This window comes from Phragmites australis, chromosome 15 (genome assembly GCF_958298935.1).
Source record: "Phragmites australis chromosome 15, lpPhrAust1.1, whole genome shotgun sequence".
Lineage (NCBI taxonomy): Eukaryota > Viridiplantae > Streptophyta > Magnoliopsida > Poales > Poaceae > Phragmites > Phragmites australis.
In genome coordinates, this window is record NC_084935.1 from 3,689,349 (window position 1) to 3,703,098 (window position 13,750).

Sequence of the window (13,750 nt, forward strand, 5' to 3'; positions counted from 1 at the left end):
TTGTATAATAAGAAAAAAAACAAATTGTATTGTACATAGGTTATTAGACTATGTACAGTAAAATTAGTTTGTTTTGTTTCCCATTTTACAAGTAATTGTTTGAGTTAAAAAAATTTGGAGGGTAGGTTATAGCATCCTGTACACAATCATTTTTTCAGAATTTTTCATGATTATTCAGAATTTTGATAGTATTGGAATGTTGTATTTTATTTTTATAGCCCGTCGCCTCTTGGAATTTTTTTTCAAGAACTAGCGGGTGCGGTGCGCCTAAATGTGCCGCGCTGCTTTCGGTGGCATGACGGTCACCTAAGGTGTCCGTCCATCGGCACGGTCGCAGGCCACCACCGCCGAGCGAGGCAGCACCCCCGTCCCCGTGTTAGGCATCGTGGCGCATGTCTGCTCATTTGAGTTTCGATGATGGCCACGCGACACCAGGTCAGAATCAGGGGCGGACCTATGCTCAACAATTAAGGAGACGTATCAGTGACTGGATCTTTATAACTTAACGAATAAATAATTAAATTTATTGAAATCCCCTGAAAAAAAAAATGAGCGGGGCTGTGCCCTCACTTCATATGAGCTGGGTCCGCCCATGGTCAGACTCACAACAAACGCTCGCTGTGTACACGTGGTAAAGTTTTGCAAATTTTTCGTCCATAGTATCGCATGATACCCAAGATTGGGATAATACGGCTGGATGCAGCAGGGAAGTAGGAATAAACGTCCGGGTTCTGATCGTATGACTGTATCCTTTGATCTACCGATGGAGCCAAAATTAAATGTATTTCTAACTTTAGAAATTCGTGAAGCTAAAGTGTTGTGCTTTGTGTACATTGAATTTTTTTTGGATAAACTATTATATATCTATTTTAATTTAAAAATAAAGATTTAAACTATTTTATCTTATCATACAAACTCAATATATGATATTATCGTCATGAATGGGCTGCCATAAGAGGAGCTGAGGCCACCAGGAGTCAGACCAACATCCAACCTCGACGCGGGCTCAGGACCAGGAGGCCAAATCAAAAGTGTGGCCCAGGGGGTATTTGTGCTTGTGATGAGGGAGAGAAGGGGGTGAACAATGTATAAGCTTAAACCCTGAACCCTACAATTCATCTGAACACAGTCCCCCAATTCGTCCCTTCCTCGTCTCGATTGATCGCTCTTGTGATAGACGTGGGGCTGGACGCAAACAATCCGGTGCACAATTACTGCCATTTTTTTCTCGTAAGCACACTGGCATTTTCCTTTTTGCAAGAACAAAAATATAGTGGCCAAATCACCGCAGCGATCCTACATAACAGTAAAGGGGGACGCTATTAACTTGCTGAGATGAAAGAACAGGTCGAGGAAGTGAGTTTCGAAACGACACTGACGAACACAGCCATGGAGCACGGCAAACAAAGTTCTCCGAATACTCTTCAGAGCATGTGTATATACAACTCCGTTTCGTTTCGCTTAGAATTCGTAGTCCCCGCCGGACTCACCGCGGCGCCGCGAGTGATTCTCATGCATCCTCGTCACGTTCGCTCTCTGCACGAGGCGGACCAGCGACTGGACGACCTCCGACATAGGCGGCCGGAACTCCGGCTCGGGCTGTCGAGGTTGCGGGACGAGCATCAGCGTTCAGCAGTGTCAAAAAAAATGTGGCATTTGGGAGCGACGACAACGGCATGCGATGAAGGTAAATTTCACCTGGACACAAAGGGCGATTGCATCGGCGAAGCGGGAGAGGGATTTCGACGGGTACAGCCCCTGCAGCGCAGGGTCGACCATCTGGTCCAGCGCGTCGATGTCGTGCAGCTGCGGCGTAGCCCATCGGACCAGCGACTGCTCGGATCGCGATCGGGACCTGCAATAGTTCAGAGAGCAATTACCGGTTCAGAATTCAGATGACTGACTGCATGTGTTACTACAGCTAGTTACCTCAGATTGCTCTTGTGGAAGTTCAGAACAAATCTGAACAAAAGTTGTGTACTGTTACGAATTGATCTATGTTCACCTGTCAAACGGTTTCCGGCCAGTCAGGAGCTCTAGCATGACGACTCCGAAGCTATATACGTCACTCTTCAGGGAGTAGTGACCGGACATGGTCACCTCTGGTGCCCTGTATCCTGAGTTCCCATCTGATTCCTGAAATTGATGCTTACATAAGTACTTCTGGGCAGGAAGCTTAGCACTGATTTTCGCGAATTAGCATGTGTGCTCTAAAAATACGTAGAGCACAACTTGATATCATATAGCTTGTTGATCAGATTGCAGCTGGCAGCTAGCTATGGAGTACTGCTGTGCTAGTCATATGATCTTGATTCTCTTCAGTTCTGTTACTGTAATGATAACTCACGCTTGCTATTCAGAACTTCTTGATGACTCGATGTAGTACTATGTTATTGAATTCTGTATACTTCCATGTATCATTAAAAATTAAAATCACTAGGTACTTCAACAAACAAAATAATAATGTTAAGCATATCTGCTGCAGAAAAGACACAAGCTTCAAGTCATTTCTTCATGATGCTTGATCACAGCTGTGTAACAATTTTCTGAAAATGGCTGGTCAGACAATCGGAGGTTATGATGTTCCACATCTTACCTGGAATTCCTGGTTGGGAATAAGGCCCACAAACCCAGAATCAGAGATGTGGGGGTTCAGCTCACTATCCAATAAAATGTTGGATGACTTGAAATTCTTGTGGACCACAGATGGCGAACAAGTTTCGTGTAGGTACCTGAAAAATTCATATGAGCATAAATTTCTGTTGTAGAACAAAGAGAAGGGTTGACAAGCCTGTTTCACATTCATAAAAAGAACCTGTTTCACTTACTCCAATGCCCTTGCAGATCCAAGGGCAATCTTGACACGGTTGTTCCACAACAATGATTTGCTGTTTTCTTCCTTCAGATGAAGGAAGTCATGGAGAGAACCGCTTCGGTAGAATTCATATGCCAGCAAGCACTGTCCATGCTCTGAGCAGTAACCAGCTAGCTCAGCAATATTTGGATGATTTAGTCTTGAAATGTTTGCAACCAATTCAATGAACAAATCTGAAGGTTGGCTTGGAAATGCAGAAAAATTAATTTTCTTTACAGCCAGGACCTGAAATTCGCAATCAGAAAATGATGATGATGCAATAGTTTTGATCATAATTTGAAAATCGTGAAAGGGGAATTAGTTATTTTTTTATTGCAGTCCTACTATCCATACCCAAATGAAACATGTCATCTAGATATAATAGCCTAATATGTAGGTTTAACATGTTCACATTTTAGCATATCCACTTAATTGCATATTTTATACTGTGCAAAAACGAAAGAAGAAAAAAACTATTGTAGATGCTAATTACAAGGAACTCATTTCAAAAATGGATGATGTTGGAGTCATATGTATATGATGTTGCATCCGAGAAGTAAAGGATATCTTTTTTAGATGAAGGAAGTACAACCACAAGGACTCGAACCCGGGTGGGAAGGTTCCACCACAAGGACCCTAACCAACAAAGAAATAAAGGATATCTAATGATTAGGGAAATGCCTTCAGATCACTGATTTTCGCCTTGTAAACACGGCCATACGATCCCTCACCGATGAGACTATCAGGACTGAAGTTGTCTGTTGCCACCTGCAGATCTGCCACTGTGTATGCAGGTATTGTGATGGAAGACAAACTTACTTTCCTTGTGATAGACTTGCTAGTGGTATTGTTTTCATCAAAGGACTTGTGCAGGTCAATTTTTGTTGGAGGCTTCAAACTCATTGAAACAGTTTTCTGCAATTCTTCCTTGCCAATTGTTGATATGATCTTAATTGATTTCATCTCTGTAAAGTATAGTTTTAAGACAGACAACACATTATTGAGCCATCTTCCACAAGGAAAATAATATAGAAGAGAGAAACTGCACAATTACAGCGGCAGTAAGATGAAAACACAACTACAGTGAGACTTACGTTTAATTCCAGAAGCAAGAGGACTGAGAGGTTCATTCTGTTCAGGGTCTTGTCCTTGTGAGAACCTCCAAGATTTCCTTTTGATCACAAGGAATGCAACAAATGCACCAACAACCAGCAAACATAATACAATTCCTGCTACCGCACCACCTCCCAGTTTAGAGTGTTTGCCATCATCTTTGGCTGGGATATTGTTACCATCGGTATGTGGAACAGAAGGCTGACGGGGCGGTGGAGGTATATATGATGATGGTGGAGGTGGTGGAGCGGGACCATTGTTAAAAGAGTTTCCACTTGTCCTGTAAAAGGAGGACTAAATTGTTGTATCCATCACATATGGCTGCAATTGCAATCACTGCATCAGTTTCAGTAAAAGTACTTACTGGAGACTCCTGATTCCCTTAAGTTTATCGGGTACCCAACCAGTGAATTGGTTGTTTTCGACATTTCTGCAAGGATTGTCAAATGTTGCATTAAGAATTCAACTTGTAATTAGATTAGATGATTTGCATGTCAACTTACAACTCAGTAAGAGGAAGATCGGCAAGGACATCTATTGTGCCACTAAATTTGTTGTTCTGAAGATAACTGACAAGAGGTATTGGATTAGTAACCATGTGAGCCTTTTTTTTTTGGAAAAAAAAATGATGAAATGAAGTTAAACAGAACATATGGAAAATGAGTACCCACAGTGTTTTCAAACTTGTCAAGGAGTTGAAGCTTTGTGGAATATTACCAGAAAATGTGTTGTATGATAGATCCCTGGGAAATTGAACAATTGTTTCAGGTTTAACGCTAGGCTTGTGGTACAATGAAGGTAACACAGCAAGCATAAGCAGTCAGAATTAAAGAAAATAACTCACATTTGTGTTAAATTTGTGAGCTGATTAAACATATCATTGATGTTCGAGAGCTGATTGTGACTAAGATTTCTGCAGAAAGGAGAGCGACAAATATAATTTGGTCAGATGTCGTCAAAGTACTCAAGCAAAACAGCATAGTACAAATCCCAAAAGGCAACTTACAAATTCCTAAGTTCAACCATCTGGGAGATGGAGTATGGTATAGTCCCAGTGAAGTTGTTTCCTGCAAGATTTCTGCATGCCAAGTTCTATATAAGACCTAAAAAGATTGCTCTACATAAATTGGAAGGATGAGCAACACATCAAGCATGACTCACAAGCTCTCAAGATTCGGTGGAAGATTATAAGGAATGTCATTGCCTCCGAGATTATTGTTGCTCATATCACTGCACAAAACAAAATTAGATCAGGACCACACAATCTCATGTTCAGTACAAACACTGGTGCATTGAGACTTAAGAGTATGAGAGATCTCACTAACAGCTGAACTAGTGCAGTCAGCTGATTCATGTTGTACCCCAAGGTGCCGTTAAGCCGCATTCCAGATAACTTTCTGTTGAGGATTTATTCACGAGAAAGAAAAATTGGATGAGAAGGATAGGTTGCCGTGACACAAAAACACATCCATTCCGAAAGTCCAGCTAGCTCACATTGTTCTCACTCTGGAACCTGAGCAGGTGATCCCTAGCCATGACTGTCCACAGGGATCCCCATTTTGGGACACCCAGTTTGTCAGCTGGGGTGGCGAATTCATGGTTGTGTAGAAGACATTGAGGGCATTTGCTGCACAGACAAGAACAAGATTTAGGACAAATCAGTAACATTGGATGATTAATGTTTCAGGTACATGACCATAATGTTTCATTCAAACTTTGGTGTTCTCCAAGATTTTCTACATAAAAAAACAATCCCAAAAAAACATTTTCGCATGCAGCAAACTGAAGAAATAACATTTCCTGGGTCAACTTAACTGATACAACAAGAAAAAATCCTATAGACTTTCTGGGCAGAACGCATGTATCTGAACTAAAATTTCAGGAAACCAGTCATATATATACGAAACTGGCCTTTCTACAATGGATTGACCTGGGTGGGGGGGGGTGCAATCAAGAACACACCTTTCTCAGCCCTTGCTGGTGGAACAACAAAACCAAACTAAGCCTCGAATAGAAATGCATCGCTTCTTGATGTGTCGAAGCGGAAACATGCATAGAAAAAGAACTACTACAAGGAGCAGAACGAACTCACCATCATTTGAGTCGGTGTCGGCATTAGCCCCAAATGAAGTTGCAGCCAAGAACAGCACCACCACTCCAATGGCCGCCCCAGCCATGCCTGCGGGCTGCGGCTTCTGCGGCTCCTCTCCTTCTCCCCTCCGTGCCTCCCTTCACCGCTGCACCTTTCCTCTGCAGGCTCCAATAAACAAACCAACTTATATGCCAAAAAGAAGAAAAATTTTCCACTCTTTTTGTATGCTAGTAGTGCTGCTTTTCTATCTGGTGTCAGCAAGCTAGAATGAAGGAAGTGGGAAAGGGGGGTATTAAATAAGTGCACTTCACAAACACAAATGGTTTAATAATATATTTCATTGACTGCTTCTGTTGTTTCGTGTATTGGAGTAAAACTTGTAAAAGGGTAAAGGCGAGATTTTGATGACCGATGAGGACCTTGGGGTTGTTAGAGCAGTCTAGTGTGTGTTTGTTTTTTCGTAAAGAATCTTGTTCGAATAGACTGTATAGCTAGATTAAGGAAAAATAAGTTGAATTGGCTTATATTATTAAAAAAAAAGTATTTAGTTGATTGTATCTGATTAAATAAGTTAAGTTGAGTTTTATTTGATTTATCGAATCTGAGATCGTATAAGTGTAGGTAAAAGATGGGATTATGATTGTTTATTCGTACGAAAGGTAGTTTTGCGATACTGATAAGTAAACCTACCTATATAAACAGATGTCGTCGAGTCAAATTGCAGAATCGAGCTTCACTCCCGACCAGAATGAGATCTTACATTTGTACTTATTAGGTCATACTACAATAATTGATATAAGCTAACAAACAGATCTAATTTTAAGATTATATGTATCCACTGAGTCGGCTATGACAAATTTGAGTAACCAAACCCATACTTAGTGTTTTAGATAGTTGAGGTTATATTCTGGGTTTTTTTTAGTGAAGAGGGGGAAATGTTGAAACAAGAAAGCGAAATAAGAAAATATTTTGCTTATTGAAAAACAGCAGTACAGGTGAAGTTTTCAAATTTCCAGGCCTCTCACAAAAATTGTGTAAAATGTGAAAGTAGAAAACGAAAACATAAAGTGTTTTATTTAGTTAGAAACATCGCTGCTAATTATTTTTTAAGGCAAAATCACTGCAAAATAGTTTAGAGAAATTTATTTTTTTGCGAAAATGGGTTGGATTTATATTACTGGGAAATTGCATCCCACATTACAAGGCAGCCCATGAGGAAAAACAAAACTACACTAAAAAGAAACAAGCCCTCCCTTGTTTTATCCTCTTCCTCTCGGATGCCTTCGCCTGTCTGTTGTTCCGCCTCGCAGGAACTTGGCAGTGAAGAACATTGGTGGTTGAGACAAAAACTCCTTCCTGACCTAGCAAAGCGGCGCCAGCTCTTGGAAATGCTGCACGATACAGCACGTCGATCCACGATCGACGCACATATGAATCGTTGAACAACCATGGGCCGCGACCTTGCTATGGAAGAACAGATCCGGTGCTTCCAGCTCGAGAAGAACTGAAAATAGAAGCCCAGAAAACCGATCCGCCACCGGCAGATTGGAATCAGGGGTGTGACTAATAAGAACAAGGGTATATATATACACCTATAATTTTGTGCAATTTTTTCCTATATATCATGTCTTGTATGTGTGTCCGATGACCGCAGTTCATAACAACTTAAACCCATATCACCATGACCTAACCGGCGTTGACTAGGGATAGCAATTTATCCTGATTACTCATTTACTCACAGATAAATACTCAAATAAGATACGATATGGGTAGCATTTGGTACATATAGATACGTTCGTGGATAAAAAATACTACCCGACGGGTAAATGGGTACGGATACAGGTAAAACATACTTATACCCGTATAAATCGATGACAATTGGGTCATTCCATCAAACTCTAACATTCTACATCATATAAATATTCTACTCTCTCGTCTTCAACCCCACCCTACATTAGCATGCCCTGCACAGCCTCATAGTGCCGACCCATCGTGTCACCCTGCCCCGACCAGCCCCGTCCCATCCCACCGCCCTGTCACGCCATCGCCTCGCCCCTCTGCCCTGTCACATCATTGCCCAACGTTGTCCCACCCCACCGCCCTGCCGCGCTGTCGTATCGCCCTGACCCGCCCCGTCGTGCGGCCACGCAACGTCGCATCACCCCATCCCGCCCGTCCAATGGGTAAATAGGTACACCCGCGGACGAGTAAAAAACCAACGGATACGTATGGGTGAGAGCTACCCATACCTGTCGTACTGCTATTGCGATCCCTAGCGTTGATGTGGCTACAATTCATGATCCACTGTCCACACGACCATGTATAGTGGCATAAGTGATCTTGAGAGTCAGACACGAGTGATGATTACGTGCGTGAGTGTGTCGATTCCTGATAGGCTGAGATCATGTATGTGATTACGTGACGACTACGTTCCTAAGCTGGAGGGCGGGTACGATAGGCGGGGTCGTAGTGGCAAGGTGTGGTGTGGTGTGGGCGCGGGTTGAAGCATGTTGGGTGGCAACGGCAGCGCGGGCTCAAACCAGGCATGGCACAACGGCTGCGACTGCGGTGTGGGTGCGAGCCAGGTGGGGCGCACACAACTACAGCGCGGACACGAGCGTGACGGTTATGTCCAAGTTAAAATTTTTGAATCCGCCACTGACTGAAATCCGTTAACGCGAAAGAGAGACCCATAGTTGGGAATGCACACCCAACCTATCTACTTAAGGTTGATATAGACGTACCTCAGAAATGACACACCGGAGCTCAGAGCTCCCACCGTGGATGTTGAGGATGCTAAGAGGGGAGAGATTCAGCTTCTCCACGATCGACACTGTAGATAGGCTACTAGCTTTTAGTCTGGTAGGTCTAGTTTTCCGATGGCGAGGGCCATGTTTGGAATAGAGAAATTTCACAGGCTTAATTCCCGCAGAAGTTAACATAAATCCCCTCATTTGAAGCTGGATATAATACTAAATGGCAGTTTTGGTTGATGCATGTTCTTCAGAACATAGGACATTTAATATTGATTCTTCTTTTTGGGGTAACATTTAATATTGATGACTCTTCATAGCAAAAAGTATGTGTGCTATGACACGATGAAGAAGCTAGTGGAAAATTTGCCTCACTTCGTCGGTGCAATTGTGCTGTCGTGCATCGTGGCTCCCATAACGAAACACTGCCGTCCATCCGCAGGTCGCTTTTGCTGATTGGCAATGATGCAATGTGCGCGTGTGCGGTATGCTCTCGAGCTCTCCCTTTTGACCAGCATCGGTATGGCCACAGTAGGTAGCCTCATCTCGTTATGATTTCTCACGATTTGCAGTGAACTGAAGACGATGCAGGATTTCGCCTAGTTTGAAGTGGTTCTATGTCCAATGATAGGTATGTTCGTCCATAGAATGTGACGAGAAACCAATTGGTAGAGTTTTTAAGTAGCTTTTTGGTTAGAATTAGAGAGAGCTCTGCTAAACAGTAGCTTTCAGTTTTTAGTTATTTGAGTGTAGTATGTAGGAGTAATTCTCTTAAATAAACTAGAAGCTGAGAAGCTGGAAAAAAAAAACAGCTTCATCTGATTCATTTTACACACAGAACCACTTTCTTCATATAATTTATTCTAGATAATCACTTTTAATCACAGAATCACTTCCCTCGAAGAAATTCTAACAAACAGTCCTTCGGTCAAACCTTTTTGCCCTCGTGTTGAAACACGAGAATTTTCCTTATTTTCATATTAGTAAATGTTTGCAAATTTCTAACGAGATTCTTCGGTTCCAACAACCAGTGGACCGTCGAATCCATCAGCAGTCTAGATCGAGGCACCATCAGAGATAGCCAAATCTGATCACACTCGAAGTAAAGCGGGAGAGCGAAGAGCGTGTTGGCTTCTCCGCTCCAAAAGTGAGTGATTTTGAGCTCAGCATGATTGCCGACTGCCTGTGCAATTTTTTAGGGGATGCGTAGGTAGGTCTCCCGCTATATCGGCTATCGCGAAAGGAGCGGTTGACAGCAAGCTTCTTCACCGTCATAGTGGCTCACTGCTCACGGTCCGGTACACTGCGGGAGGGTGTTGCCGGACGTTCCGTTAAAGAGATACAGCGACTTAGGCCATGAAGAGGGGGTGATGAAGGGCCGAAGGTTGACGATGGCACCACTGAGGACATCATCGGAGGTAGCATCGTTGGAATGGACTCCAGGGGGCAATCTGGGGGAATACAATCTCCTTCACAGGTTTGTACTGGCGGTTCAAATCCTCTCCATGATCACATGCATGGTAGGTCCAAATTTTGGGCTCTCTATATGGAAGAAGAATCGGATGGTAAGGACATGGTTAAGACACCGACGACAGTTGAGATCATACACTCAGCGACGTGGGAAGGACTTTCGATGGATGAGGTTTATTTGGACATTCGGATGGTGCGGATTTTTATATGATTGAAAACCGTAGTGGTGATATCGTCTAAGTTTCAAATACTAATAACAAGATATTGATAGATAGATATACAGAAAAAGAGGTGAAAGAAATAATTTTCCAAATGAAACATAAAAAAGCACCTGGACCGGATGGATTTCCTGTAGAGTTTTATCAGGTCTTTTGAGAGATCATCAAAGAGGACTTGATGGTGCTCTTTCACGAGTTTTATAAAGGAATTTTACCTCTGTTTAGCCTCAAGTTTGGAATCATCACACTGCTACCAAAGAAAAAAAATGCTTTGTAAATTCAACAATTTAGGCCTATATACCTCCTAAATGTGAGTTTTAAAATCTTCATGAAGGTGGGTTAAATAGGCTAACCGGGGTTGCGCAAAATTTGATTAGACCATCACAACCCACGTTATGCCAAGAAGGAATATATTGGAAGGTGTGGTTATTCTCCACGAAACCATCCACGAAATGTAGAGGAAAAAGCTAAATGGGTTTATTCTCAAACTTGATTTTGAAATGGTTTATGACAAGGTCAAATGGTTCTTTTTACAACAAACTTTAAGGATGAAAAGCTTTTCTGAGCAATGGTGTTCCTAGATAGAACAGTTTGTAATAAGAGGAAGTGTTGAAATTAAAGTAAATGATGATGTTGTACGCTTCTTTCAAACAAAAAAGGTTAAGACAAGGAGATCCCTTATCTCCGATTTTATTCAATATAATAGCAGATATGTTAGTTATTTTAATATCTAGAGGGTAGGTTGATGGCCAATTTAAGGGCTAGTTCCTCATCTCATTGATAATGGGATGTCAATTCTACAGTATACAAATGATACACTACTTTTTATGGAACAAGACCTTGAACAGGCTAAAAATATAAAGCTCTTGTTGTGTGCTTTTGAGCAACTGTTTGGCCTAAATATTAATTTATATAAAAGTGAATTATTCTACTATGGAGAGGCAGTGATATGGGGGACTATACTTTTAAGTACTTGGGAATTCCGATGCATCATAGGAGGATTAGTAAAAATGATTGGAAGATAATTGAGTAGTTGGAAGGGTAAGTACTTGTCGTATGGGGGGACTAGTACTCATTAACTCGATTTTAAGTAGTATGGCGATGTTTATATTCTCCTTATTTGAGGTATCAAGATGTGTTCTTAAGAAGTTAGATTATTACCGATCTAAATTTTTCTAGCAAGATGATGATCATAAAAAGAAATTTAGATTAGCTAAATAGAATATACTAGGTAGACCAAATGTTCAGGATGGTTTGGGTATACATGATCTGAACATCCAAAATAAAAGTCTACTTGGTAAATAACTTTTCAAATTAATCAATGAGGATGGAACATGGAAACAATTGATTAGGAAGAAATATATAGGTAGTAAAACAATTGTTCAAGTGGAAAGGAGACCTACAAATTCTCAGTTCTGGTCAAGATTATTGAGTATTAAAGATTAGTTCCTAAGTTTTGGGGAATTTAAACTATAAAGTGATACTGAGAAGACAAATGGTTAGGAACAACCACTTTAAATGAGCAATACCTAGTATTATATAACATCGCATACAGGAAGCAGACAACTATAGCTGATGTACTCAATAATGAGCCTCCAAATATTGCTTTCTGTAGAACATTAGGGGGAGATAAGCTTGAGGCTTGGAATGAATTGGTGGCAAAAATCACAGATATCGAGTTAAATGATGAGCCTGATAGTTTTAGATGGCTTTTAACTCTGAGTGGTCAGTTTTCAGTAAACACAATGTATAGGGCTATACTTAATGATAACATCATAGATAATAATCGTTTCTTATGAAAACTAAAGCTTCCTTTAAAGATCAAGATGTTCCTATGATTCTTAATCAAAGGAGTCATCTTAACTAAAGATAACTTAGTGAAAAGAAATTGGAAAGGGAATGAAAAATGTTGTTTTTGCTATTGTAATGAGATAATTTAACATTTTTCTTTAATTGCAATTTTGCTAAGTTCATTTGGAGAATAGTTCAGATTACTTTTGGCTTTCAACCTCTTAGTAGTGTCTCCAGTATGTTTGTATTTTGGTTAAATGGGATAGGGAAGAGGCTTAAGAGACAATTTTTTGCTGGAGCTATTGCCATTTAATGGGCAATGTGGCTCAGCCAAAATGATGTGGTTTTTGGTCAGACAAATATACACTCTTCTATGCAGGTTATCTACAGGAGTACGTATTAGATCAGGTTTTGGTTGTTACTTCAAAAGGAGGAGATCCGTACCACACTGCAATAGGGATGTCGTCTTTTGGAGACTACAATAATAGACATCTTTGCAAAAATGAGATGGATGTTTAGTAATAGATCAAGTGTTTAAAATGAACATGTGTTCTTTGTTAAATTTCTAACATTTTGTATATGGTGGTGGCTCATATGGCAGACGGAGTCTACATCTTAGCCGAACTGTTATAATAATTGGTAGAATGCATGTCATAATATAGCGACCAAAACATTTTCATTTGGTTGACGAAATAAAACTCCCTTTATTAAGTAGTACTGCTAGTATCCTTCACTTTGCTGGTCCCTTCTTTTCCTGATCATTGTTCCCTGTTATATTCTCATTTTTTTCTCAATTTATTTATCATACTTTCTGTGACACGTTGCACTTTGTCTAACATTAGCGTGGCAAATTTAATGGTGAACCAAACGTGCCTTTAGTATCTACTTCTTCTTAGAAATAGTATCTATTTTTAATTAGAAAGAGAGTGATTGTCGGAAACAGGTGGCCAAACTCGTCCAATCGGACCGTTACACCAAAAGGCACCCATAAAATTTGTCATTTTCGTGAGCTGTTCTCGACTCGAGATGAATTCCTTCCCTCCTCTTTCCTTGGTCCATCTGTGCCCTCTTGCCATTTCAACACGCAACATACGAAGGATTGCCGCGTGCAGAGGGCGAATCAAATTCCAATGTAAATCGACAGCAACGGCTTGCGAGAGGAGACTCAGCAGAGATGACATTCCCTTGTTATTTTAATCTCGTGATTTAGAACTGGGTACTGGGTAGAAATGTTCAGCTTTCGTCGTTCGTCATCAAGATCGAGTTGTTTAATCGAATGGATGTAAACAGTTTGTTGAGGTCGCCTGCACGATTTGGTCGCAAGTCGCAACGGTTCGTTCACGAATGCCGAAGCGAGGAAATTGACAGATCCAGAATGGCATATCGATCTTTTTTTTCTAGAACAGGTACTCTGAATTTCATTACTCAGAGCAACGAAATTACAGCACGATCAAACAAC

General features: G+C 41.0%; 1 protein-coding gene across 1 annotated transcript; it reads right to left on the reverse strand.

Moving 5' to 3' along the window:
* Nucleotides 1-1,301: 1,301 nt before the first annotated feature.
* LOC133892867 (protein STRUBBELIG-RECEPTOR FAMILY 7-like) lies at nt 1,302-6,278 on the reverse strand. The gene is made up of 16 exons (XM_062333849.1): nt 6,060-6,278; nt 5,462-5,594; nt 5,293-5,364; nt 5,129-5,197; nt 4,974-5,045; nt 4,812-4,880; nt 4,639-4,710; nt 4,471-4,536; nt 4,332-4,397; nt 3,949-4,247; nt 3,536-3,819; nt 2,829-3,100; nt 2,597-2,732; nt 2,006-2,136; nt 1,699-1,855; nt 1,302-1,599 (listed from the first exon to the last, which is right to left on the reverse strand). The coding sequence occupies exons 1-16, from the start codon at nt 6,142-6,144 to the stop codon at nt 1,462-1,464; spliced, it is 2,121 nt and encodes a 706-aa protein (XP_062189833.1). The 5' UTR covers nt 6,145-6,278; the 3' UTR covers nt 1,302-1,461.
* Between the last annotated feature and the right edge of the window lie 7,472 nt (nt 6,279-13,750).